General features: G+C 37.6%; 1 protein-coding gene and 1 long non-coding RNA gene across 14 annotated transcripts in view; one reads left to right on the top strand and one right to left on the bottom strand.

Annotated features, from left to right (window-relative positions):
* Nucleotides 1–12,400, bottom strand: part of ZNF280D (zinc finger protein 280D) — a 53,577-nt gene extending 41,177 nt beyond the window's left edge. For 10 of the 13 annotated variants that reach the window (XR_013929655.1, XR_013929656.1, XR_013929657.1 and 7 more), the window contains exons 1-4: nt 11,893–12,400; nt 6,638–6,786; nt 2,771–2,836; nt 2,292–2,662 (exon numbers count right to left, since the gene is read on the bottom strand). Coding sequence is in view for 10 of the 13 variants with exons in the window: in XM_080396593.1 (XP_080252719.1) it covers nt 2,292–2,662; nt 2,771–2,836; nt 6,638–6,786; nt 11,893–12,299 (993 nt within the window). In the remaining 3 variants the exon portion in view is untranslated. Of the gene's footprint in view, nt 1–2,291; nt 2,663–2,749; nt 2,837–6,637; nt 6,787–11,009; nt 11,172–11,892 lie in introns of those variants that run through there. The other 3 variants (XM_080396598.1, XM_080396594.1, XM_080396592.1) reach the window with 3 other exon arrangements.
* A 190-nt stretch (nt 12,401–12,590) lies between these two features.
* The window catches only part of LOC308067584, a 29,029-nt gene continuing 14,374 nt past the window's right edge, over nt 12,591–27,245 (top strand). Inside the window, exons 1-2 of the long non-coding RNA XR_013929671.1 lie at nt 12,591–20,597; nt 25,848–26,099. This is a non-coding gene — a long non-coding RNA (uncharacterized lncRNA). The remainder of the gene's footprint in view (nt 20,598–25,847; nt 26,100–27,245) is intronic.

Here is a 27,245-nt window from a genome sequence, read left to right as displayed (position 1 = left end):
TTAAGCAAGGAAAAAAAAACCCGAGAAAAATCTTTCTAAAAGGTACTCAAGATTTTCTTAACATCCAAAGAATAGGACATTACATTTAGGATAACTTGAGAAAAATAAAAGCTCGTGAAAGCCATGCCCAAAATGTCAACACTGTAAAAATAAACATATAACATATGATAATTTCAACTGTGGAAGTTTTAAGAGACCACAGAATATGTATGCACTGGGTATCCCAGAAAAGGATGCATTACTTTCTAGAGCATATCAGTCTAACTTGGAATACACAGAACTGACCAAGACATGGTTAGAGATCCCTTTCCATGCTGTGTACCTTGAAAGTCATATTTCAGACTGCAACTGCTTCAAATAGGTGTTTCTGTACTCTGCCAGGGAAGAACAATCACCTGCAGATTTTAGAAAAGTAAGACCATAAAACTTAGCTAAAGCCCTATCTGTGACATTCCTGTTGAAAGTAAACTCGATGACTGAGAAAGAACTCTCACAAAAATAAGTGCTGTGTGCATAGTGTCTTTAAAGGACATCACTGCCTTGAGTTATATGCAGCTCACATATACCATTTGGAGAAGTTCAGCTTTCCTAGATGTCTTTATGGTTTTCTAATAAAAACAATGTAGGATCTGCTAGCAGCTTTATCTATTAGAACAAAAACATGAGCATGTATGTGTGACGGAAGTAAAGGAGAAAGCTTTCTTTTGCAGTAAAGATTCTGCAAGACACCCTAACACACCTTTGAAGGATTTAAAGCAGCATACTAACTTTAAAAAACAGAAAGCATAAACACTTTCAAAAATAAAATTCACAGATTTGAAATATGTTTATACATCATGTGAAGTTGCAGACCTTTCTCTATTAATCTGTCCTGCTTTATAAAGACAGAATTAAGAGGACTCTAGAGGCAACCTAGATATCCTACTAATATCTGGACTTTCGATTATATAATTTTTAGCCCGCCTTAGATACAGTGAGACTGATTTAGCTAGCTTTCTTCATTAGATATGTCCAATTTCTCTCTGCAAACTATCAATCAACTGCTGAAGACTCAAAATTGGGCAGTGTAAGTTCTTTCATAATGAATCTGCCAGATTCAGCTACCCAGTTGACAGGCAATGATTGCATTGCATTGTTTTTCTTAAAATACAACCCCCCCGCATCATCAATGATTTAGCCACAAACCTTAAGAATGCCACCCAATTTTCTCATGTTTGAATGGTCTTATTAACTATGTTCATTCAGACTGATTGCCCTGTTCAGCAAATGCAGAATACCTTAGGCTGCATGATTTTTATTTATACCAAAAGACTGACAGCTGGGACCAACGCAGGTGTGTATATTTGCATGGACAGTGGAGATGGTGCCTGCTGTCAGGCTTTATTTTAACCCAAAAGTAGTAGCTAATACTACAGGCAAGTTGTCTAAACAGTTCCAACTCAAATTATTTTCAATAAAGGTATATCATCATAGTTTAGCTCGTAACAAATATGAAATTTTAATTTTCATCTTCATTCTTTCTCTCTGAAAAATGTCCAATGGCTTAAGGCAACAAAACCAGCATCTAACTTGAGTCCTACAGTTATCATTCTGAGGTTCTGTGGCAATCCAGGAAGATCTATGATACACGATCTATGTATGTCATTCCCTTGGACTTTTCCAATAAAACAAGTATGTTGCCAGATTGTTTCATCTACTGACACTGCAACTTTTGGTTGCTTAAGTCCTCCTTACCATACTACTATTTCACTACAACTGCTACATGAAGCAAAAAGCAAAAACACCTGAGGGGCTACTAGTACAGCATTCTCTTACAAAGCGAAAATCCTAAGAGAGGCAGTATAAAAATCAGGTAGGAAACCCACAAAGTTACTTTAAACACTAAATGCAAGCTATTAAAAAAATGACATTATTTTATCAGTATGGAGGATCCGTCTCTAAGCAGAGAAATCTCCGGTATTTCGAAAATGAGAATTTCTGTAATTTCTCCACACAGCTTAAACAAAATAACCTAAACAGTACTGATTTTTTTTATGCCTAAGATTTTCATTTAATATAATTCCACTGTTATTAAGCTATCATCTTTCAGTCTTGCAAATCAGTATTTTCAAATATGTATTTTAATTCACCAGTGCAACGTTACGGTCCTACAATCTTTACAGTTTATATAATACTAGTCAATAATCTAGTCCAGGTCTTCAAGCTACTAGACTGAGTCAGTATGTTCCTTGTTAATTCATTCAAAACTAATTGCACCACGTATTTTACAGTTTAAAGGAATAAAAACTTACCGGATTGAGTACTACAGGCTGTGCTGTTACAGTAGTCACTGGCCTGGATACAGGTTGAGCCACTACAGGAACCGTGATATTTCTTGATACTGGTTGTGTCGTCACTGGAATGGTTACAGGTCTGCTAACAGGCTGTGATATTCCAGAACTTGATCCAGGCATCTGCTGTGTTGATAAACATCCAGCAACTGGTCTCTGCAGTGTCTGTGAAGTTCCTGAAACATTCACTGGTATAGACAATGGCTGAACCGCTACAGAGCTAGTTGTAGGTCTGGATACGGACTGAAAGACTGATGAAACAGGCATGGCACTGGGGCTGGAGGCAGGTGGTGCATAATGGTGACTGTCAGGCTTGAATGTAGTAACTGTACCTGTTGCAAAGGATTCCAAAGTTATCTTTACATAATTTTGCAGTCAGATATTTCATAAGTGTTGTGGATTTTTTTGGTTTTAATTACCATATTAGGACAATAAAGTACCTCTACTGGGTGCACCATTCTGTATCCCCCTTCGTGATGAGCTGAGGTTGACTCTGTTCAATATATCTGTCAAAAGTTACATTTATCTTAATTGCAGTTAAATTAATAGCTTAATTGCTTTTCAAATTAAAAGTAGCATTCATATCCACTAATGAAGCCAAGTAGGATTTGACATATAAATTAGAATATTATTTCTAAAATAAATACCTGGCAAAACAAAGTGTCTTTTGTACAAACTGAAACATGTTCTTCTACTCCCCTTCTCTTAGGTTAAGCTAGTTCACCTAAGAATCTCAGCTTTTTTTATCTTGGAAATAGATTAACACAAAAATAAGAGCGCAAGCAAACAAACAAAAAAGAACATTTCATAAATATTTAGCTTTGCTGATTATAATGCATTTATTCATTTGTTTCTCACATACATTATAAGTTCCGCAAGTACTAGAACTGCTCTACACTAAAGGAAGTATTTCCTCTAAACTACACAATTTGCTTCTGTATTACAGGAAAATACAGCACTTAAAAACTTGGTTTTAGACTTAATTTTCCAAAGCAAAAGAAAAATAACAGACCAGCACCCAAAGGAGTTGTGCTGGAATTGTATTGCAAGAGGACTAATTTTCTTAGATATCCTACATGGTAGTCTATGATCAAAGTTCTAACTCATCAGAAACACATGGAACTTATTAGATTTGATGTTTATTCCCTAATTAATGACACCAATACTCCCAAACTTTATGATTTACTTTGGGGTTTCTGATTGTTCCAGAATGTTACAAAAATATTCATCGAATCAAAATATTTTTCTATCCCTAGGTTCTCAATTCCGTTAGCGTTGCTGTCAAGTTTCTTGCTCTGACATGTGAAAATATGCATATGAAACTAGACAGATCCTCCAATATCTAACCAACAAGGTTTAAAGTACTTTCTCAAACCAGGGTCAAAATTACATCAGGATCTCACACCATAGATCTTAAGATTATCTACACATTGGTTTTAACAACCTTAAGGCTGTTTCCACCAGCAAGGGCTCATTAGTGTACGCTACCCAGGTTGATATATAAATCTAATAGCAGTAGAGCTCAGACGATCACAGCTTTCAACCTGTCACCTGCCTTTACATCACACTAATAAAAAAGCAGCTGCAACCAACAGATCCAAACAGGTTCGCATTTTTTTAAGATATGACAAAATCTCATCTGGTAATAGTAATAGTATTTTTACTTCAACGCACTAACTATGAGCAAGGATCAACTTAATTCAGGATATAGCTGAATACATACTTTTTTGTGTTTGTTAATAAATGTATACCTCACATTTGAATCCCAGAATGAAATGAAACTAAAGCCTTCAACTACCTACTACCCTAAAAGCATATTCAGCTTCAGTCTGATGCACACACAATTCATGTCCTAAAATACAAATGTAGATTTTATTGTTTTTAAAAAGAACATTTCAGGAAGTCAGTGATTTGAAATTACAAACCAGATTTACACAAGTGATTCATCACAGATGATGCACCCTTTCCCTTGCCCCATGAAAGTGTTATTTGTCCTGTTTACGTAAAACAACACTGAAATATAAGAAAGCTAACACGCAGAAACAACACTTTAAATTAGCAACAAATTACAGGTTTGTATCGTTATGAAAAAATAAACAAGAAAAATGAGCAATAATTGTAGGAAAAATGAGCAGTTGCAGGAAATAGTAAAGGCAACAAATTGTGAATTACTTATCATCCCAGTCAAACTAATCCTCCAGTACATCAGAAGAGGCACTTTATTGTACATGACAGTGTGCCAGCAGATCAAAGATGGGTTTTTAACTATTTCCTTCAGGTTTTCCACACTAGTTTGTATAAAAACTGATAATTTCATTGCCAGGAAAAGGTTAAAAAATAGCTATGTATTGCAGAAAATATACCTTTCAGAAAAATTAAGAACTACATGCGAGTCTCCATTTGTTATCTAATTTTTTATCTGATCAAGACAGGAATTTTCTCAGGTAAAAACTAAAAAACAGTGATAAGCAAAGTTCAGTTCACTCTGTCTTGCCTATCACCAGTAACAAACTGAAGCCTGACTACTGCCAGGTAGTACTACTTACAAGCCAAAGAAGAACTGAGGTCATTCTTCCATAGCTGTTTTTGATAGTGAAGTAGAAGATTACAAAGAGAAAAGTTGAGGAAAGGGAAGGAAAAGAGATAAAGTAAAAAGTTATACCATAAGTGATTTCACTTGTGTCAGGATCGAGCACGGACAGCACTAATATAAGATGTATACATTTTAGGTCTCTGTCTTTTACTAAAGTTCTTGAAAGTTGCTGAATTGTATCAAATTTAATAGTTTTCGCCTGAACAAAATACTTCTATCCTTTATGACTACAAAAAGTTCTTGAGACTACTCAAGAACAACTGCAATGAAACTTGGCATATTTGTTGTTCCAACATATGCCTAGTGCTTCAATTGTCGTTCTATGCCATGACCTACTGCTAATGACCAACAGCTATCCAGAGTTCTCAAGACCTTCCAGAAAACATTAAGGGAATTTTTCACTCCTTCTAAAAGTTTGTAACTGCAAAAAACTTCTTAGAGTACTTTAAAAATATTCTTCAAATTTTCAAGAGGATCTATAATATTTTTTAAACATTCAAAAATATTAACCCTTAAGAACTATTTTCAGATGAGAGAACTTTAAGATCAGCTTCTGTATTGGTTAATATTTAAAACATAATTTGCCACTTTTTAAAGTCAGTGTAAGAAAAATTAGACATATTACTGCAGTGAGTAACAAAGTAAAACAAGAGTTAAGACATAAGATGAAAGTATTGTGAACTAAAATGACTGAAGAGCTAATAATAGCGCCAAAGTCCATGCAGCAGAGTGTGACAGAGCGCCTTATTTAACATTTTGAGATTCTTCACTGTGAACTATACACCTTCAGAAAACTGACTACAGAAACCTTAGATACAAGCATAGCAGAAATGAGGCAGAAACTTAAGGCAGTAAAACCCACCAGGCAAAGTCTTGTGTATTCAATAGCTAGAGAAACCTTTGGTCAAACCTCTCAACAACTGGCTACCAGATGGCCATGCACAGATATCAAGAAGTTTCACTACTAAAATTAAGTAGCAAAAATAATGTTTTCCTTCACTTACCTGCCAAAGCCCAAGCACAGGACAAACATGGAATCCTGACACATCTGCTGCCACCACAACCACCTAACCTCACTCCCTGCACTACCTGCATTAGGAGAAAACTACAGAACTTGATGAAAAAAACTCTTTATTTTACAGGGGATGAATGAATTCATTTATAAAAATCTCTTACTTAACAGAGAGACTTTATGATTCTCATATTAATCACTTTTCCTGATTGTGCTGTTATTATAGACACTTAAGATCGTCACCTCGGTTTTGTCAGAATTATGTACATCAACACAAGTAATGTGGGGTGGAATAAAAAAGAGGGACTGCAACATGAAGGCTTAAATTCATGCACATTTCTTTAGTAGGGAGACACTTCCAAATATATAACTAAATACCAATGACATTGAGAGCAATTGCATGCATGGTTTCAGTATTGTATATATTGGATTTTTAACCATACTGTTAACACTAAAACCTTCAAACATCCTTGGTTTGACTTCAGAGATTTAAGATTAAAGATAGACAGAGCTGTAAATAACCTGGGTTTTAGGACAGAATTTCCAAAGAATTCCAATTTTCAGTATGATAGAGACCTACAGAACAGCTTTAAGATGTAGAATTTCTTAAGTCTAAACTTACTTAGAAAATACACAATTTTGAACAGTAAAAGTTTTACGCCTTAAAATATCTGTTTTAAATTATGGAAAACATTATCTTACATGTACTAGCTGGCTTTGAGCTTGAGATTTCCCCGACAAAGATTGGCTCATCATCATCATCATCATCCTCCTCCACTTCTTTCACTCTCTTTTGCCACGGTTCTAGCTCCTCTTCTTCACATTCCATAAATAATTCTGCCATCTTGAGACTAGACAGTAAAAAACAAAACACTCATACCAAAACATTCAGTACTCGCATGAAAAAATATTTCACTGTTCAGTAAAGATTACTGGACTTGAGGATAATTCCCATGGAATGGCTTTCCTTCCCCCACGCCATGTTCTACATAGGTTGAACTTGATCTGATAAGAGAAGATCTTCTGAGATTGATACCACATCACCTTTCTGATAATTACTTGAATTCTCATCTTTGCTGTTAAAGATGAGAAAAGACCAAAGATACCCTTCACATAATTTAAACTATTTTGGTATAATCCACCAGTAACTATCAGAAGAAGCCTCTGACACCACAGTGAAAGGTATCTTTCAAAACATACCCCTATTCCAGGTAAGTGATTCACAAGAAATATGAAGACCCTACTACTACAAAGCATGTAATATACCTGGCACAACTAGTTACTGAAACACTAGTTACAGCTTTATTCTCTTCACATCGGAAAAAAAACCCCAATCCAACCCACAACATACCACAGCTCCACAAATTTTGTAAGATTTGGCCAGGGCTTCCCATATAGTCAAATTTTCTGTAAACCCAACAAAACTAAAACAAAATTCCCCCAAACCCACACAACAGAACCCAAACAAACTGCCCATTGAACAAAAAAACCCACCACAACAAAAACCCAAACCCATACCCACAACATATTGCATATTGTTTTTATTGCCAGTTAGGACTTGATAAAAACTTTGTGTAGAACTCATGAGACTGAGTCCCTCATGTCTGCAGATTTGCTCTTACAGTAAGGAAAAAAAGTCACATATGAAAATATGTAATTAAATGGTGATGGTCAACAAAGCATTGTTTTTTCTTTTCTCACCCCTAACATAATCTTTAAAGTTTTTCTGAACAATACAGGAAACAAACTTTTATATGTCTTTACACATACTACCAATAGCCTACTTTTTAGTAAGACCAGTAATTTCATAAAACCAGACAGGTGTCTCACCAATAACCAGGATCAGGATCCCAATACAACAGTGTTTGCTTTGCCTAAGACACGGAGCTTCCCAAAACTAATGTGTCCTTTCTAAAAAAAAAATTAAAAAAATGAGGGGAAACAGTAGAGTTTTGCATGAGGAACATGATAGTAGCAACTCCAGCCAATATAGGGATTCCTTGAAATTAATGAGCAGTTAAGCAAATGAAAGTCAACTCATCATTGGACTGCTTTCAACGCTAAGAACATCCCAGCAACAATTCTTCTCGTGAAGGCCACAGTCAATGTAAGAATATTTAGAGTCTTATTACCAGGCTATGGCCAACAAAACCCATTACCAATATCTCTCTCGTTCTTGTGCTGATAAACACTTATCTGACAAAGCAAACTAGTTACGGAAGCTGGACTTCCCACTATCAAGCAGTTATAGTTCTCTGATAGTTGGAGCCCTAAACCTAATAGCGAGGGCATCAGACCAGCACTAAGGGATTGCGTCATTAAAGACTATCAAATCTTATACACAAGGTGACAAAACGAAATTACATTCATAACCAAAACCGGCTATTTCTTAAACTACACTATTTATCTTGAAAGATTAAGAAGATGTTTTTTCAACACAGCTTTCTGTGCAATTTCCCATGATTTTCTCCTTTCCAAAATATTTCAAAAGCAACATATGAAACAATGGGTCAAGTTTCTTTTTTAAAATTGTAATTACGCAAAACTAAGAATACCATATCCCTCATTATCTTTCAATAGTGTTTGAAATAGAAGACTTCAGCACAGACACAATGAGCAACTGTCTAATATCTAATAAGAGAACACAATGTCAGGATAGGAGTAATGAGCTGCTAGATTTGGCGATGGACTGTAGAAATAATTAGTCTGTAATAGCTTATCACAGGGGAGCAGGCAGAGTTGTGCCCCTACTCGCATTAAAGTGTATGAGAACGGGGCTGCTGGTGTTATATTATCTCCAAGACTAAGCTTGTAAAATAGCAAAGCTATACTCCTTTTTTCCTCCCTCCATCAGCTTAGAGTGCTGAAGTTAAACATGGGGCTTGGAAAGAAGAGAACAGGACAGTGAACTAGATTCTTGTCATCAGAAAAGAGTCTGAAGCCAGTTTTCTCTTGACAGAGACAACAGGGGCCACATATCAGGTCTTGGAAAAGGAATCAAACCTGACTCTCCTCTGTAGAAAGACATTCTTTAGAATGACTTTTCTCTACTAGCACAGGGGAAAAACTTACTAGACTTCAAGGCAAAATGAAAGATCATTTTCAGGGATTTTTTTTCATGGAAATGACAACATAAATTTGAGTTGTGGGGTTTTAATTTTTAAAAAAAGTTTGATTTGACCTCAGGGAGAAAGTAATCAGTTATTAAATGTGCTAAAGGAATGCAAACAAGAGCACATGTAGTTTATATTAAAAGCACAAAACAGATACAAGCAATCTATACATTAGCAGAATTCTAACAAGATACATGTGATAACCTCAGCTACACTATAATGCAGCTGATTTTTTTTTTTATAAAGGTAAAAGTAATTTTATAACATAAGCAAGGATTTGTAGGAAGTTACACCAACTGGTGGCATCTCTTACGGGAATTTCCATTTGTGAATCAGGATGCACATTAATTATTCTCAAAAAGTGACTTAAAGTGTATGACAGCTTTTTTAAAAGACAAGTATCAAGATTATTTCAGATCTTTCAAAGTAATTTTAATTTCAATGCTAAAATTTGAAGTCAATCTGACTTGCTTCCTGGCAACAAAGCTAGCCTAGTGAGTTCCCATCCTGCTCCTGCACTGCTCCCTCAGTTGTGCTAGTACAACTTTTCACAGGACTATGATGTGAAACACTGCAGGTTAAAAATAACCTGGCCCAGTAACAATTTTACCAGCACGACTGAGAGGTCAAAAATTCTGTGGCCTAAGCAATCAAAGTTGCAGTAAGGAGGGAATGGATTTGATTACAGGAGTTGTGTGGGAACTGCTCACATCTTCTCCATTGCCAAAGGGAACATCTACACCCATTTTTAGAGTACAACTAGGTTCCAAGTTTTCTGCTTCTTTAACTACGTGAACGTAGAAAATACATTCCAGGAATCCTGCTAGCGGTTGCTCTCAAAGCCTAAACCAACAGTGAATCCTTCCCCAACTCCCCCCAAATATTTCCCAGTGGAGGGGCAGATGCCTGTGTAAGAAAGGTAAGCCTATTGACAAAGAGACTTTATTTTCCTCCATTTTTTAAATATGTATAAGCATACATACACATTTATACACACATGTCCTTAAAGGTAGTCCATGGATCTAAGAGGTCCAAAACTCCAATGAAATGTTGTATGTATATAAATCAACCGAAGGTCTTAAACCATTGTTCTAGGCTAAAAAGACTCAAAATTGTGAACAAGTTCTTTAAAAAATTTTAAAAATATCATTAGACTATATCAAGATATCATTTAAACAGACAACTGCCCAGCAAAAGCTAAAGCTATTTAAAGTTCATTAGGCAGGCAACCTGCAAAAAAACACAGGTTTCTGGAACACTATTATAGTTACTTGGCAAGCAATGAACTAAAAACCTGATACAAGACTGAAAAAAACTAACCAATTGCACAAAAGAGCAATAAGATTCTGATGAAGTAATTGTTTTAAAATCACTAGTCCGGACATGTTTGTTTATCATGGCAATTACATCTAAAGATACCTAACTTTATCAAAAGCCAGTTGTATTTATAACCTAGAGGGGTTTTTTTGTTGTTACAATTTAAAAGCACTCACATAGAAACAACAAAAATGATACAAACGTTACTAAATGTAACACAAGTGTAACAGCTATAGTAAAAACAGCAGAAAGTGATCTGAAGAAACCCATGTTAAGGGTGTACAGAAATCAGTATGACAGGAAGTGGCAAATGCAGCTCCACTAAGATTTAACATTACTGAAAATCCATTTATTACTTCAGATGCAATTCACCTATTCCACTCTTAAGGTCAAGGGAGCTTTCCAATACTCACTATTTCTTTGGATTGGCTTAAAAATAGCTGCAACCAAATCACCAGCATGAAACTGGTAGCGAGCCTGAAGAATGAGGACATCTACATTAACCAAGAAGTCCTCAGACTAACTTTGTCTGTCATCTTTCCATATCTCCATTACCAATGAACTATTCAAACTTTGCCCCGCCCTCCCCCCCTCCAGTTCAATAGCTGCACTTCAAATGAGGAGATCACACGGTGAGCACCCACATTGTATTTTTCAGAAGACTTCCCATACAGGCACATAACTTTGCATCGTGTTAGTTGTAGAAGAGCATGCAATCCACAGCTTCATCAAGACTGTGAGCAATTGTGGTTTTATTGAGTGCTGCATTAGTTTCAGCAGAAACGATGGCCAAGCTGAAACCGTACCTGGAAGTTTTAAAAAGCCAAAAATATAAACCAACTTCCCTCAAACTCAAACCTAAATCGCCAGCACTACCCCCTCTACCACGAGTCGGTGTAAGCTCCGCCTAGGGAAGGGCAACATCGCCTTTGCAAAGCCGCCAGAAGTTCACACCCCCGAGCAGCGATGGGTGCGAGGCCGCGGAAGGAAGCCCGGTCCCCGAGGGCAGCCGAGCAGCCGCCGCTCCGCCCGCAGCGCCCCCGGCGCCGCCGCCCCCGGCGCAGCCCGACTGCCCGGCGTCCCGCCTCCCCTCGGCCGGCGGCCGCCAGCACAGCGCTGAGCCCGCAGCTCGGGGCCGTGGCCCGCACAAACGGCCGCGGCGGGAGGGGAAGAGGCCCGGCAGCCAGCCCGGCTCCCGCCGCCAGCAGCTGGGGGCCCTGGCCGCGGCCGGCCCCTGGGCTGCGGCGGCAGAGCGGAGCGGGCCCTGGCCCGAGACACCCCCGTGGGCAGCCCCCCCGACTCCCGGCGGGGCTCCGCGGGCGGCCCGGCGAAGCCTTCACGGCCCGGGGGCCCCTTCTAGAGGCGCGAAGGGGGGGCAAGGCCGCACTCCGACCTAAGATGGCGTCGGTCTCGCAGGCGACAATCCCCCCGCGGCCCGCCCGCCGCCGAGCGGCGGCTCCCTCCGCCCGGGGAGGCGGCAGGCCGGCACAGCAGGCAGGGCTGAGGGCAAGGAGCGGGCTGGCTTACCGTGCTGCGCGTCTAGGGAGGCCGCGGCGGGCCGCCCCGCTCCCTTCCTCCCGGGCTGGCGGGGGGATGGGAGGCGGCCGCGCTGGCGGAGACGCCTCACATCGCCGAACCGCGGCGCCCCACCTCAGCCGCCGCCGGGGGAGTGAGGGCGGGCGGGGGAGGGAGGCGGGGGTGGCCGCGCGGCGCCCGGCGCGCTGCCTGACGGGTAGAGCGCGGGTCAGCCCCACAGCGGCGCCTGCTTTCCGGCAGCCGCGGGGCGGGGCCGGGCCGGGCCGCGCGGGGCGGAGCCGCGCGCCATGTGCCGGGCCTCGCGCCCCCTCAGCCTGCGTCGGCCGCGCCCGCCTGCCCTGCGCCGCCTGGGCCCGGGCTGACAGGGCCAGCCCAGCCAGGGCCATGGCCAGAGCCATGGCCAGAGCCACGGCAGGCCCCGCGAGCAGCTCGCACCTCAGCTGTGCCCTGTAAGTAGGCCGCACTTGCCAAGTGGGCAAGCGCAGCTGCCAGGCCTGGCAGCCATTGGTAGGCTGTGACAGGCGGGCAGGCCTTACCCTTGAGGTACCGTCGGTCACAAGCGCCTTTAAGTCCGTACAGCCGTATGGGCAAACAAAAGTTGGGGCAAGGCGTACCCACAGTTAACATTAAATACAAACGGGTGAGAACATAACAGAGTATGTTGCTGGAATTGGTGGAGCGTAAGATACTAAAAATGCTGTTCAGTCTGGAGGTTCCTTGTGTGCCTGTGTTTTCATTGAGGTTTTTCATTGCCCTTTACCCAGCAGGTTAAATAACATAATCAAATACATAATCAACTGTGCCAAGCCTTTACTAAATAAAACATTCCTGTTCCTTTCAGTGCGACATTGCAAAACTGCTAGACAAGGCCTCAACTGGGCAGTGAAGCTGTGGTTGCTAAAGATGACAGTCCTGGAGCACAGTGCCACAGAGTTTTCACTCACCTCAGAATTTGCATGTGAAAATCTCTGAATCAAAAGGTGACTAAGCAATCTCTTTTTTCTCATGCCTTTTTGTCTATAATGCTCTCTCACGCCGGCAAACATCTGTCTAAAGAATGCGCCCAAGTTTAGATTTTCTTTTTTTTGCTGTCCATTCTACCCTAATGAAATTAAAGTGTAATTCTTCCTTTAGTAAAATACAAAAATAATTCTGGTGAATTATGAAGATAAATAATGAGAAGGTACTTACCCAAATGTAATCTGTACCTCTTAATTTTTTCAGCCCATAATTTTTCACATACATAGTCACAATTTGCTGTTGGTGACATCTGCCATAGCTGCCTTCAGACATCCTCAATTTATTCAGTGTAAATGCTCTCTTAAATGTAGGTATTTTTCAGAGGAATAAATGAAGGGTCCTTCTTCTTGTGAACTTCAGTTCCAAAGATCTGACTACCATGTTTAGCCTGGAAAATATTATGTTCATTTTCACTATTATCTTTAGCCTTGAGATGCTTCCAAAGCACTTTGGAACCTCAGAGAAATGAAGAAAAAAAATAAACATCAGTAATTAAATAATTGCTGCTTAGTGATTATGCCATTAAATCATTTGGTTATTGCAGTTTAGTTATTAAACAATTACTAAACTATGCCACAACTAAAATAGGAGGAAAAAAGAAAGAGAGAAAGAAATATTCTTGACATTTGGCAGAGAATGGAGGAAAAGAGTGACAGCTAGAGAGGGAAACTTATTTTAGACAGAAGTGACTGGGAAGAAAGAGATACAGTCCAGTTATTTAAAACACATATTTCCAACTACTCATTTACCTACTAAGGAATCATTGCAGGTGTTTATGTTCTTTCTAAAGCAAGATAAATGTGAAGATAATATTAAGATTACAAGGTAAAACATTGGTAAATGTGATATAACAGAACTAAGATCAACTCTTCTGCTGAGATCAACAGAACTAAGATCAACAAGTTTATCAAGTGAGAATTAATAAGCGTTCAGAACTTTGAAACTCACAAAGGAATGAAAGATAGTAAATAGCCCTCATAATTACAAAAAAAATATTTCTTTCCAAGGTTCTCTTGGTTTATAGATGGGCATCTTGGCTAAGCTTAGTAGCTAGTTCATGAGAAAGCCCTAAAACTGTGTTACAACAAACAATTGGTGACTAACTAAAGAAAATAGTAAAAAGTTTAATGAGATCTGAAAAGACTCTTTATAAAGAAGAGACTGAAAACTCAATGTATTCTGATATAGATGAGCTATGTCTCCTTGACATTAAGATGTGGGACTTCATAAACTGTCAACAGTGAAGGTGCCCTTCTAGTGTTCCTCATCAGCCATGGAAATGACATGGGAGGAGCTGTCATGGGGGGAAATAAAAAAAGGGATTCCTAACCTCCCACATCTGGTAATGGTCCTTGGCAGTTATCATAGCAGTGAGCCAGCAGATCCAGGCAATTAAAGAACACACTCCTCCATGGTGTCCTTGCAATAAGAAAAGCATAAGCAGATGCACCGCACAGGAAGATTTATATCTCCCCTAGAAGCCAGTATGATAGAAGATATGCAGTTCTTTCAGATGCAGTCTACAAAACTGCACATTCTGGAGATGCCAGTCGGAATCAAGTATGATGACGGAAGGCTGCATTATATGTAAAAGGAGGTACTGAAAAGGTAAACATGAGGTTTTAGCAGAACTATGTCTGAAAACTTAAGAGAAAACTGCAAACTTACTGTAGACTCCATAAAAGAAACTTAGCAGAAGCTGATTACAAAGAACAATTGTATTTCGTGCAGTTGGGCAGCGTGCATGCACTGTGGCTATAGTAGTGAAGCTGAGCTTGAAAGCTAACTAGTCTGAATTCCTTCATCTCACATCTACGGGCTGGTGACTTAATTACTCAAGAGACAATCCTTCCCCTTCTGAGAGTTATTGACAGTAATCTCTCATCAGTTTCTGGTTTTTTGTCTCAAAAGCATTGTGCAAGAGAAATCAGTTGATTGCAATACATCTCAGTGGTACAAAATCCTTCTATTGCTTGCTGCAGGTTAAAAAGAAAAAGCACTGATAAAAGTGAGTTGCATTTGTAAAATAAAGACACTTGCAGCATGGACTAATATGGATGCATGGATGTAGGCAACTAGACACATTAATACTGTCAGCTCTGGTGGCTGTTAGACCTGCCAGTCCAATCAAAACCCAAAGTCTGTTAGCTTTTGTATTTTGCTTCTCCACTGCCATTCTTTTTTTTTCCCCCAGCAAAAGAACTTGCAATGACAGATTCATAGATTCATTCTAAGTGTAGATTCTCTGTGTTGTTACTGTAATCTGCCCCTTCTGCTCTGCAGGACTTTTGTTTCTCAGTTGTAAATTCCCCACTAAACTGTCATTTGTTCTATCCCAGGGATCTATTCCCCCACATCACCCTCTATTAACCACTGATGAACTGCAGGCAATAGTCTCATTTTGACAAGACATACAGAAATTTGTTAAGAAATAGCAGAAACCAGTAGCTGTATTGTTCACAACACCAGAAGGTATATTTGTAAGTATATAACTTATATATATATAAGTATATAACTTAATATATATATAAGTATATAACTTATCTCCTGTTTTGACTCCTCTGACCTTATACTGATAGAGGGATGAGTGCAATAAGTGAGAAATTATGAATACAACCATCAACTTTATTCTGCATATCAGCCAGCAGCTGTTCATATTGTTCTTACTTTGCTTATTGTGTTTAGGCATTTTGAGGCAAGAGTGTCACTCAACTAAGCATGAGGATTTTGCAGTCAGGAAACCAAAGCGTGTTTTGTCAAGCAGCAATTAATAACTAGAGACAAGCAAGTTGCAGGACAGCAGTTGTTCTCAATTGCTTCACCTCAAATGTTAACGAAAAAGAAAAAATCCTCATATTGATTCATAGAGACTAGAAAAGAATTAGGCAAGAAAATGTTGATCTGTCATTGATTTCTGTAACCAAAAGGCCCAGTATAATAATTCTCAAGGTGGTCATCCGTTTTTCTCCTGTGGAAAAAAGCTTGGGGCTGGGAAAAAAAATCCTCCTACTCTTTGTATCAATTAGCAGGTCTTTCCACAATGTGTTGATGTCTGCAAAAGCTGGATGATTACTTTTCACCCTGGCACCATATGTTTTAACTTGTTGATCCTTTTGATTTTTAACCACATCTATGCCATCCATATGTAGCAAAAGGCAAAAATTCCATCAAGATTTTTAGCAACACAAATAGTTTGGTTGAACTTCTATGTATTTCCAAATCAAGACTGGAGAGCTAGGTAGTGGGAAACCAGGAAATGTAGTTGATGCTTTAGAAAGCTTTGCTATGCAAGAACAGCAAAATGTGTGCTTAAAGCATGTAAACCACCTTACCTCTTACCATGAAATCATAAGACAAGCTAGTGGTTTTATTAATCTGTACTTACAGGCTGATTTGGAAAACCTTTAACTATGCCATTAAAGATTCAAAAAATAAAATATACATTACAAATTACATTACCTTTGGATTAAGGATTTCTAAACAAATTCTTAGAACTATTGCTATTGATGTTCATCTTAGGAAATTCATTTTGTTATTATGATCACCTAACCAATTTCACTAGATTGAAAGAGTCTTCCCCAACTCTGTCTACAAACAGTGAAGACGAATGGGAGGTAGTATCCAAAAAAAGGGAATTCACATTTCTTAATTGAAGCAGTGACAGATGTCACCATAAACTATTTGTGCAAGACACAAGTTTCTAGGTTTATAGATTGCATAAACATGGGGGTCAATTAAGCTACCACCAGCATGCAGATACCTCTGTCATAGAACTCAGAGACCAATGCAAGAGGGCCAGCAGCGTTCCAGTTGAAGGAAAGTGCCATATACAAAGGAAGTGATGGTATTTAAACTGGGATCATGAATTTACCTACACAGAAACACAAGCAGAGTACTAAGGAGAACATAAATTTATCAAAATTTTTACAAAAACAAAACCAGAACAGTTACAGATTAGAACTTCACTTTTCATCAGACCTCCCCTTCTGCTCTACTGATACTAAAATACCTGTTATATAATTTTCAGTTTCAGGTTGATATTTAAAAATGAACTTGACTATTTTCTTCACTACTGATTTAGTAAACAAAGTTAACGTTTGGTGAGAGTGGTTGAAGAGTGGAGAAGTTTATAAGTACGTTCTGAAAAGTCTTGAACAGAATCCTGAAAAACAAATTTTAGGTGTGACTTGAATTTAACATAATCTGTCATATTATTAATATCAAAGTTTACTTTGTCAGAGTTACCTAGGGAGACCCTGAAGTCTCCATCACTGAAGATTTCTGAAGCTGAACACATGTCGGAAGCAGACTTGGTACATTTAAGTGCTAGAAAGCTACTGGGGGAAGTGCTACTAAACTACTGTGACAAATATACTTGATGATTTTTTCTTTAAAACCCTACTGAATGAGGACTTCATGCTGTATCTGGTCACTATTTGGCTGTAATCTGGGAATCAGAGTGCAATTGTCTAGTTCCAATTTTGTATATTAGTGAAAAAAACTACAGTAGAGTGAGGAGGTCTTGCTCATTACCATTGATGTTATGGGTTTTTTAAAATATTATTTGTTATTCTTAGAGGCACTACACACATACACAAGTACCAACCCGCATGACATTGCAATTGGAGCTGCTGCCAAAATTTTATTAGAATAGATATGTTCAGATGGGAAGCCTGTAACTATGAATGCACAAACAGATCCTAAATGAACATCTGCAAAACAAACATTATTCAACACATGTATGGTTTACTCAAGTATTCAAGTATTCCATAAGGTATGCTTGTGAAATTGATTGCATTTGGTCTGCTGTGGTTTGTTGTTACAATATCATACCTTCAGGAATTTGGCATAAGTATAAACACTAAGGTGTGATCTAATCTGTTTATAACATCATTTTATAATGTTTTTTAGGCATATGTAACATGTTTATCCTTTCTTTTTTAAGAAAATATGAACAGCTTAATACACAACCCTGAAGAAATCATAAGCTTCCAGTCTTTTAAACTTTAAAAGTATACTTCTGTAAATTAAAAAAAAAAAACAACCCAAACCATATGTTGTCTTTTCAAGCACTTCCAACATACCATTGTGCAGAATAATAATTAAAAAATAACATCTAGGAGAGTCACTGTCTCTTCAGTTTGCATGTATTTCTCCTGTCAAAATTACTCAAACTCATCAGACAACACATCCTAAAAGTTACAAGACATGTTTGAATTGGATAAGCGCTATCAGAGTGAAAATGGCTACAAATAGAGCCATTGCCATTACAAATCCTGTTTGTTTACTGGGATGCAAAAGAAAAGTATTTCTTAAATTTTTTTTTTTTTGTTTGAGCAGCTTTTCATGGTGACTTTAGCTTAAATTAAAGTTAGTAGATGAACATTAAGAAATAAAGCTTGAAATTGTTCTTAGAAAAACAATACTATGTACATCCATTTATCTATTGCAAATGCTTGTCTGGTTCCCAGGTTAGAGACACAGGACACATAACTTGTCTATTGGATTAATTTTTCTCATTCACCTTATAACAAATTCAATCCTAGATGTCTACTACTGTGTGTACTCCACATAGTAAACAAAATGCAAGCAAATAACTACTTGGTTTAGCCTTTGTGTCCACTTCTACTCAATTAAGCAATTCAGTAGTAAAGAACTTGGTTCCACTGGGTTGATTCCAGACATTGTTATATTGGCAGAAGCCTTAAGTAGCATGAAGAGTGACATAATACCAATTCAATAAAAGTCCCAGAGACTCTTGTTGAAAAATGACACTATTGGGTATGGTTTACTGTCATATTTTCTGCTTTAAAAAATTTTGAAAAAAAAGGGGGAGCAATGTATATTTATTGGAGAAGTTGTCTTGTTGATAACAATTGCCAGGTTATACTGACAACTGCTATACTACAAGAATCCTACTGCTACATTGGTTTCTCTCTCACAAGCCTTGTCAGAGAAAGAAAGGGAGAAATTCTTTGCCAGAATACTCTAGTTCATTAGAATATTGTGAACAGATACACAACAGTATGTGCCCTTGTAAACAGGAACTGAAAATTTCTCTATGATGCTTCCTTTTGTTGTGATTTGTAAAAATTGATTAATTCATTACACAAAATATTAGCCATTCTTCATATAAGATATCCCACAAGCAAACCACATTGTGATGGGCAGACAAAAAGAGAATAATTCCTTCCAGAAAAGAAAAGACAAAAAAGTGAGTTAAAACTCATAGAAGTACAATGCTCCAATGCGGCTTTTAGACTATTGCAGATAGTACTGGAAATAATAAATGATGTGTCTGCTTTGAAATCATAAAATGACTTATGTTGCATCACAATGAGTTGCTATTAGGGAGATCTTAAAAATACCAGCTCCTAAGCAATAAGTATTTTTCCATCATCCAAAATAAACAAACTAATAATACAGAAATAAATAAAGAAAATGGTCTATGTAACATTCCTTTGGTAGAATATTACTTAGAATTTCTGCCGAGGTATCAGCAACTCTGGGCAGATCACTGTACGGAGAAAGTGACACACTTTTAGGTTGTTAGATTTCTTTATATTCTTTACAAGTAATCATGTATTTGCCTACAAGTTTCTGTTCATAAAACTAGAACTGAAACCGATTCCTTGGCATTATCATCACATCTGTAAAATGTCCATTAATTCTGAGAAAGTCTTTGCCAATAACGGATTTTTATTTATCAGATTGGCTGCCAAACTGAAAGAAAAGAAAGTGTTAGGATAACAAAACAGAAAACAGTGAGGATTGCTGTCATCCACCATTCAATTAGTTTACAGTCTGTAAAGGAAAACCCCTTGTTAGTCCTAGAATCAACACTTCCTATGAGTCTGATCTAATCAGGGTTTTGCAGAGTATCTGGAGTGCATTTCTCTGGTTTAGCTGTTCCACTTAAAGAACATTAAATGTCTATCTGAACAGGGATTAAAAACCAAGAGCACCCTACCTCCCCAGTTCCTGGTTTACACACCAGGCTTAAGTCATTCTGACTCAGTGAACACTTATGTGAAATAAAACAAGGTTTATTCCAAAATCCAAAAACTAGTCAGAGTGAGCGGACCTCCTCAAACAGGAGAGGGAACTCGGCAGAGAAGATCTACCTAGTGCATTCTCCCAGATGAATGCACTAGTGCCTGGACTTTCAGATAAAAGGCAGCATCATTTCCACCTTCCTTTTCTTGTTATGAATGTAGCCAGTCATGTCCTAGAGTTTTGCATTCACACTGCTTTATGAAGTTTAGGAACCATCAATAGAAAGCATCGGCCTCTCAAACATTCTGTGTACTTCATGTGAATACTGTATCGTTGCCTTCCCTTCAACTGCATTTTTTGCCAGTTTCTATTGAGAACAGTCTCTAGAAGATTAACATATTCTCTTCAGTTTTAGATAACTCCTCTGTAGCATATGAATGATAACTTAAAAAAAATAATGTGCTGGGTTTTTTTTTCCTAAGTTTTGTGAGGCACTGACTGCTATTTTTAAACTCTGAAACTGTCCAACAGCCCTCATATCTACACAGCTATTTCCTTTTTGCCTCAATATTCAGCAGAGTCAACTTGTTTGTCTTTCTTTCAGGCTCCCTTCTGTTGGGTGTATAGTGTTCTTAGAAGGAATTATTGTAGTCCTTGAAGAAAATGTAAGAAACAATACTGTGAGTAGCAACTCTAAAACAGAGTTAATATTGTCAAGGCTCACCATCATTTCCAGATTCTTGAATATTTGGTCCTTGACTAAAATTTAGCCAGTTTGTATTTCCCTTGAATTACAAAACAGAATGCATGCTTCCCACCTGGACTACACGTGTCTGGCAGCCTGAATGTGTTTGTACTTCAATCAAAATGCAAAGTCCCTCTGAACACCATGGTGATGCATACTTCACTGATGTTAATATTGACTTAGCTCTGAAGCAGACAAGGCAATCATTTGCTGTGTAACATCTGGGGTGTTCCACACAGCTTGACAGAAAATCATGTTTTTCATGTAGAAATATAGAGGAGGGATCAAAAATTCTTATAAAGAATATAATTTATTTATTCCTGCACATTTGAATAGTAGTGTTACATAACATTAATTTTGGTAGGAATGTCTATAAGAAATGGATATTTTTTAAAAAAAAATGTAATTTCTTAAAGATTATACCTTCGTTTGGCTTCTTAGAGGTATTTAGCCTAGTTTACTAAGGAAAGGAGATTTGTGCAATCGTAGCATGTGTGTGTGTCCCATTAATAGCTTTTGTGGACACAGGCTGATTCAAGACAAAATTGATAAAAGGGTAGATACACCTTTAAAGTAATAAAGAGCTTCAAATTTTTGTGAAAGAAACTACTGGGTCGAGACTACCCATACTGAGACTTAGAATGAAGAGTTGCCATTCTGTCCAGGAGAGAGAGCTGAGAAATGCCACAACTGTGGCTTCCATCAGATTGCCAGCAAGGGCCAGGTTTCATTTGCTGTGATTCTCACAGACCTGAGTTAGCAAAGGGAAAGCACAGTTATTATCCCAGTAACTCCTAAACTCCAAGGGCAAGGATGGGCCATGAGCAATCAGAGACTGAGTTGGCTCCCAAAGCGCAGCTAGAGTCCAAGCTAGATCCTGTGTCATTCTATCACCTCTAACATTTTTTTAGCTGTTTATCACAAACAGAATTATCCTGCTGACCTGTGTATTACTTTTCTGCATCCTACAAGTTTTCTTAAAATAATAATAGTCTCACTTAAGTCTCAAACTAGAACTCGCAGCTTTTTTTTGCATTACACAGCATATGGAAGAGGGAGGGAGGACACCATTTCTGTGCTAACCTCACTTCAAGTTGATTATCTTTGTTCTCTTTCCTTTTTCTCAACACCCATAGTGCTCCATTTCCTCTCAATATACGCTATTATTATTCCATCTTCCAGTGTTGCATAGGCACATAAAACTAGTGAAAATATCCTTTAATTTCTCTCTTCAAATTCTGTGTCTGGCCGATGTTACTTTTCATGGCAGCTATTGTAAAGATGATAGTATGGTGTTTAGACCCACGTAATGGGCGGGTAGCAATGGAGGCCAGTGTAGCACCAGAACCTAGAGCAGTTAAGGATTGTAGAGCTAAACTTTAAAACAACAGTGTTATAGGAGAGTCAAATTTGATGGATGCTTTTTTGATCTTTGAGTGAAGATTTACAGAGAGAAAAAGGAATTTTCAAGTGACATTGTGATTAATAGCACTGCATTGGTACCAGCTGAAAATTCTTGTAGCCTAGGATAACAGAAATGCCATTTTGATGTTAGGGCAGCTGAAAAATAACTTTTTCATTATATGAACATGCAGTATTAAATCACAAACAACAATGCTATGGTAATAAAATCCATCCTAACAATACAGGTAAGCAGAGGCTGCACATAATTCTTTAAGGGATCTTGATCATAACATTCTGCAACCCACAGATTTCTAACAGGTGGTTTTTTAAGTGCCTGCAGCAGGCATTTACAGGGTGGTTTCCTTAATTGTGCTAATATATTAGTACAAATCTATGTGCAGTAAAAAATAATTTTTCTAGACATTAAACATCCAGCAAAACACCGAAGCCCTAAACTATTTGTGATTTCATTGCCACAAACAAAATGAGTCAGATGTAGTCTCTGGTGTCCTACTTCTAGTATATGGTTTCACCAGGAAGCATTAACAATGAATCAGTCAACTGCTCTGCTTCTGTTTAGACAGGTGGAGTACAGATATTAAACTTCTACAACAAACAGATGCCTATCTGAATTTGACAGAATTAAAAAAAATGTGGGTTTTTTCATATTTTCTAAACTAATGTGGACACTGTGCATATCCTTTACTACAAGCCAGGATTACTCACCAGATCTGGCAGTCCCCAAAATTACTTTTTTAAAAGACCATGTACAAGTCAGTAAAAAACAGCTCAGCCCTTTGAAGGTTTATGACAGGTTAATATTTTACTTTTCAGGAAAGAGAAGGATGAAATATCAGGAAGTAGTGATATATACAGAGCAGTAATACTTAAAGGCAGCTTTCAGTTCAGAATTGTTACTCTAGAGAAGACTTTCACAAAGTGCTCCAACTTAGGTTACAGCATTGACAAAAAGTTAATTTTTAAATAAAATTATCTTCTGAAAGTTAACCAAGTGGAATTGACTTACAAATTGAACAACACACCTTGCTTCTATCAATATATGCTGTGTGGGCTAAAACTGCAACTTTCAGTGTGGCAAAATATGAGTTAGCTGTAAAATGCCAGTACCCTGACAAAATATATAAAAAAAGCACCTGTGAAAAATTTAGCATTGATTATTAACAGTCTCTAGTGACTTAAGCTACAGGACTGCTCTTTTAGTTTAGCAGCAAAGTACTCACTTGGGAAACTTGTGATATAATTTTAGAGCAGTTTCTTAGATGAGTTTCCTATTTCAACAGCTAATTGAAAACAATTTGTGGAAGCAGCCACATTCATTCACATTGTTAACCACTTAATGATTTGTAATAGGGGACGAGATCCTGCTCCTGTGGAATCTTACAGTAATCATTTAAAGTATTTTCAATTCTGTATTATATTGGAGAGGAGTAAAATGTATCCACCTGATAAACTTGTCCTTTTAAACATAGAAATATTTAAAGCAATATGCTTCCGAAGTCCAAACTAGATATTCTTGTGACCATTAAAAGCATAGGTTCCTCACCGTATATAAATCCAATAGTGTGCTAACTGGATTACAGAAATATTTTATTTTACCAGTTTCTACTGTAGATACGTTTTATTTTAATATGCTAAGTTAGAAAGGTTTCTGCAGTGTCTTTCCCCAGATATTTACTGTTTGGTTGCATTTCTACTCAAGGATTTTGCTTTAAAAGTGCTAACACTTATTGTAAAACCTTCAATAGCACTGTAAATCTGAAGACAGCTAAACTTGCTGAACAATATTATAGAAGAAAAGTTGATGTCTTAGATGTCAGAAATTATCTTCTATAAATAAATTGAAATACACAAAAGGCCATGTGTTGGACACAAATTGCTTCCATGTGGATCCACTGCCAGGATTGGGACCTTCGCCAGGTCCTTGGGATAGGATCAATGTTCTTGGGCATTTTTACAGTTTCCAGAACAATACTTTGAAATCCATTATAATGACCTCATCAGCTATAGGTACTCTTTTGCAGTGATCAGTTAGTTATCTTTGGGTATAAAGCTGGATATTAATGGAATACACAATATTTACAGAAACAGTAATAGTGTCAGTAATCATTAATATCTATGGCACTAATGAGGATCTTCATAGTTCTGTACTGTTCAGGAGCAATGGAAAAACTTTTGGAAATGAAATAGATGACAGCTATGAAAGTGCAATGCATGTGTTTCCAGACCTAGGAAAAAAATTAAAGATAATGTGAAAGCGCACCTTAAAAATTTGCATCCCTTTACTTTTTCAGTTGTGGGTTTTTTTCTGGGGTGGGTAGGTTGGTAAGACTCTGATTGACTGAGCACAGCCCTCAAAGCATAATAGAATAGGCTTCAATTATTTTTAAGTTAGCTATTTAAAACTATAGAAATCCTAGAATGAAGTCCTGGTTCTTTTTATGGGAAAACTGGGAGCTAGAATGGGAGGCAAATGTAAATAGTGACTATTTATTTCTGACAAAATAAGAGTCTGGGGGTTTGGCCCGAGAGTAGAACAGTTCTATTCCAGTTATATAGTTTCAGGGGTATTCAAGGCTGAAAACAACATAGGTTGAAAGAAAAAAAGAGTATTGAGATTGATAGTAATTCCAATTTTAATATCTTCTCAGAAATTAAAAAAACTAAAGTGAAAGATTATACAGTATTACTAAAAACCTACACTTGACAATAAAAGCGAGTATGAATATTTTTTCAAAAAGCAGTTCTTGATCTGATTCAAAGCTGTTCTAAGCCTAACCCTGCATGGTTAGGCATCTCTTTACCCCAGAGCTTCTGTCTGGAATGTTTCTGGGTGGAGGGACAAACTGTTTGCCTATATCTGGCTTCCTAATACTGAGTTAAAAAAATTACAGTCGTACATATTCACATATTGAAACTTATATTCCTGGTACCTGCAAATTTAAGAGTCACATGATAACATAAAATCTTCATGCCCTTGTTAGAGGAGATTTATTGTAGAAATCTTTGGTTTCCAAATCAACAACCTAATTTTTCCTCCAAACTTGAATTTTGGAAAATACCAAGAAAATTATACCAGATGCTGTAAATTAAAATCCTGTCTGAAGAAGAGTGAAGCAACTAAATTAAGCAACTAGAAATTAAGGCAGCTTCAGAATAACAATAGTTCTGATGACTTGACTTACAGTTTTCTTTTATGAACTACTCCATATATATGTAGGAGAAAGCATCTTCAGAATGTTTTTCATATTGAAAACCACTATTTAGTACTTTCTGGTTAACTACTTTTTTCTTTTCATCAGTCCTGAAGAAGTCAGTCATCCATATGTAGCATATTGCAACTTAATTCCATTTCCTAATTCCCTGTAGTTACAAACAATGCTAAGAACACCCTGCACCTGATTTCCATGTTTCTGTGAAAAACAAGATCTAATTGGACTTTGTCATCACTGTTTGATAAACACTTTAATTCCTTCACTGTTTTCAAGGAAATCACCTTTCCAATGCAAATGTTATGTTTGGTTTCTGATTACTCTTGGACTTTTTTATAAGGTTTATTGAGAAAGTTTACATTACAAGAATTTTAAGGAATACTCTTTGAAATAAATCTTTTTGGCTAGTGGGGGGCTTAGATGCTGTCCTGGCTGTATAACTGTCAGCTAGACACAACCTCAAAATGAGGCTGAAGAATGCAGTAAGGAAGGGCCTCAGTTAATGAGAAAAAAAGCTTTAAAAATGCCCTTGATGTGCTTTATATCTGCAGTGGTCAAGATCCAGAAGGATAAGGGATGGCTGAATGGAAGCTGGAGCACAGCAGATAGCTGGTCTGTGACAGAGCCTAACAGAGGTGAGACAAGATACAAGACATGAAAACCAGCTTCTGCAGCAGCAGTCCCAGTTGGACTGTTGTGATTTACACAGCAATCAAGGCTGTGGGGACCAGTGACTGACACCCGGCTACTGACCTGATCTTTGTCTCTAGTGGAGCTGAGAACAACGGGCAGCTTAAAAGGAGGTAGGTAGTTTGTTTCATAAGCAGTGCTCTTGCTTATACTACACGAGATGAACCATGTATTTTACTTTGCTCCAGCAACTCACAAATAGCTTCATTTCATGTTCTTTTTGACCACTATATAATACATTTTACTCATTCTTACTGCAGCCTACCTCTATGGTTGCTGCTAATTTGTTTCTCTGTCATATGAGTAACTTTGTTGGTCTCACCAGCTGTTCTATAAAGAAAATCTGACTTTGTCATGATCTTTCTCTTCCCACAGATGGTTTAACGTAGAACTTGATCTATAACACAGCCCTAAATACATTGCAGGCTTTTCGTTGCATATCTGCCTATGAGCAGTAAATGTTTTGGGCTGCTGGTCTATTTTTATATCTTGCTTGTATCAAAATCCCACACTGACTTGCTACATTTTTGAAGTGGCCAATAGAATTTTAATTTCAACCATTGTAAATATAATGCCAACCTAGAATTAGCTCTTTCGGTGGGAAAAGCTTACCTTAGGAGGCATAAAGTATATGTCCTTTTTCCATCTATCAACTTGTAAACAAAAATCTGATTTGCTTGCAGCATGGATTTCTCTTTTCAAAACCACCAGTGCCAAAGCAAATAATCTAGGAGGCTTTCTACCCCGTGTTCTTCCACTGACTATCAGATATATTATAATAATCTTCATTCAGTGGTTTAATACATAAACAAAAGATCTCACTACATGATTCTCAGTCTTAAACTGTAATGTTTTGTACTATTCAATTTCAAATTAGAGTATTTCTCTATATGCCTTTGGCAGAGTCTAACTTTTCTCTAAGAATATTAGAAAAAATCATTTAAAATGGTGAGCAAAGAACCCAGAATAATCTGAGGGGCATTATAATCTGCAAGAAAGATATCCCATACAGTAAAATATTAAATAATAAACTTTATGTTAATGAACACCAACCAAAACTTAATGGTCTTTTCAATTCTAGAGTGTAATCAAACTGGTAATTTTGTACCAGTATATCTTTGAATAATACGTGGACTTACTGTATTAAAAAGATGGAGAAAGGTTTTTTTCTCTGATGTTCATGTATAATAATCTAAAAAGGCTGTATTGAGATCTTGAGAATAACACTTGCAGACCTAAGACTGCTTTAGGAATTCAAT

This window comes from Falco punctatus, assembly GCF_963210335.1.
Source record: "Falco punctatus genome assembly, chromosome: 7".
Taxonomy (NCBI): domain Eukaryota; kingdom Metazoa; phylum Chordata; class Aves; order Falconiformes; family Falconidae; genus Falco; species Falco punctatus.
This window is presented reverse-complemented; position numbering and strand designations above follow the sequence as displayed.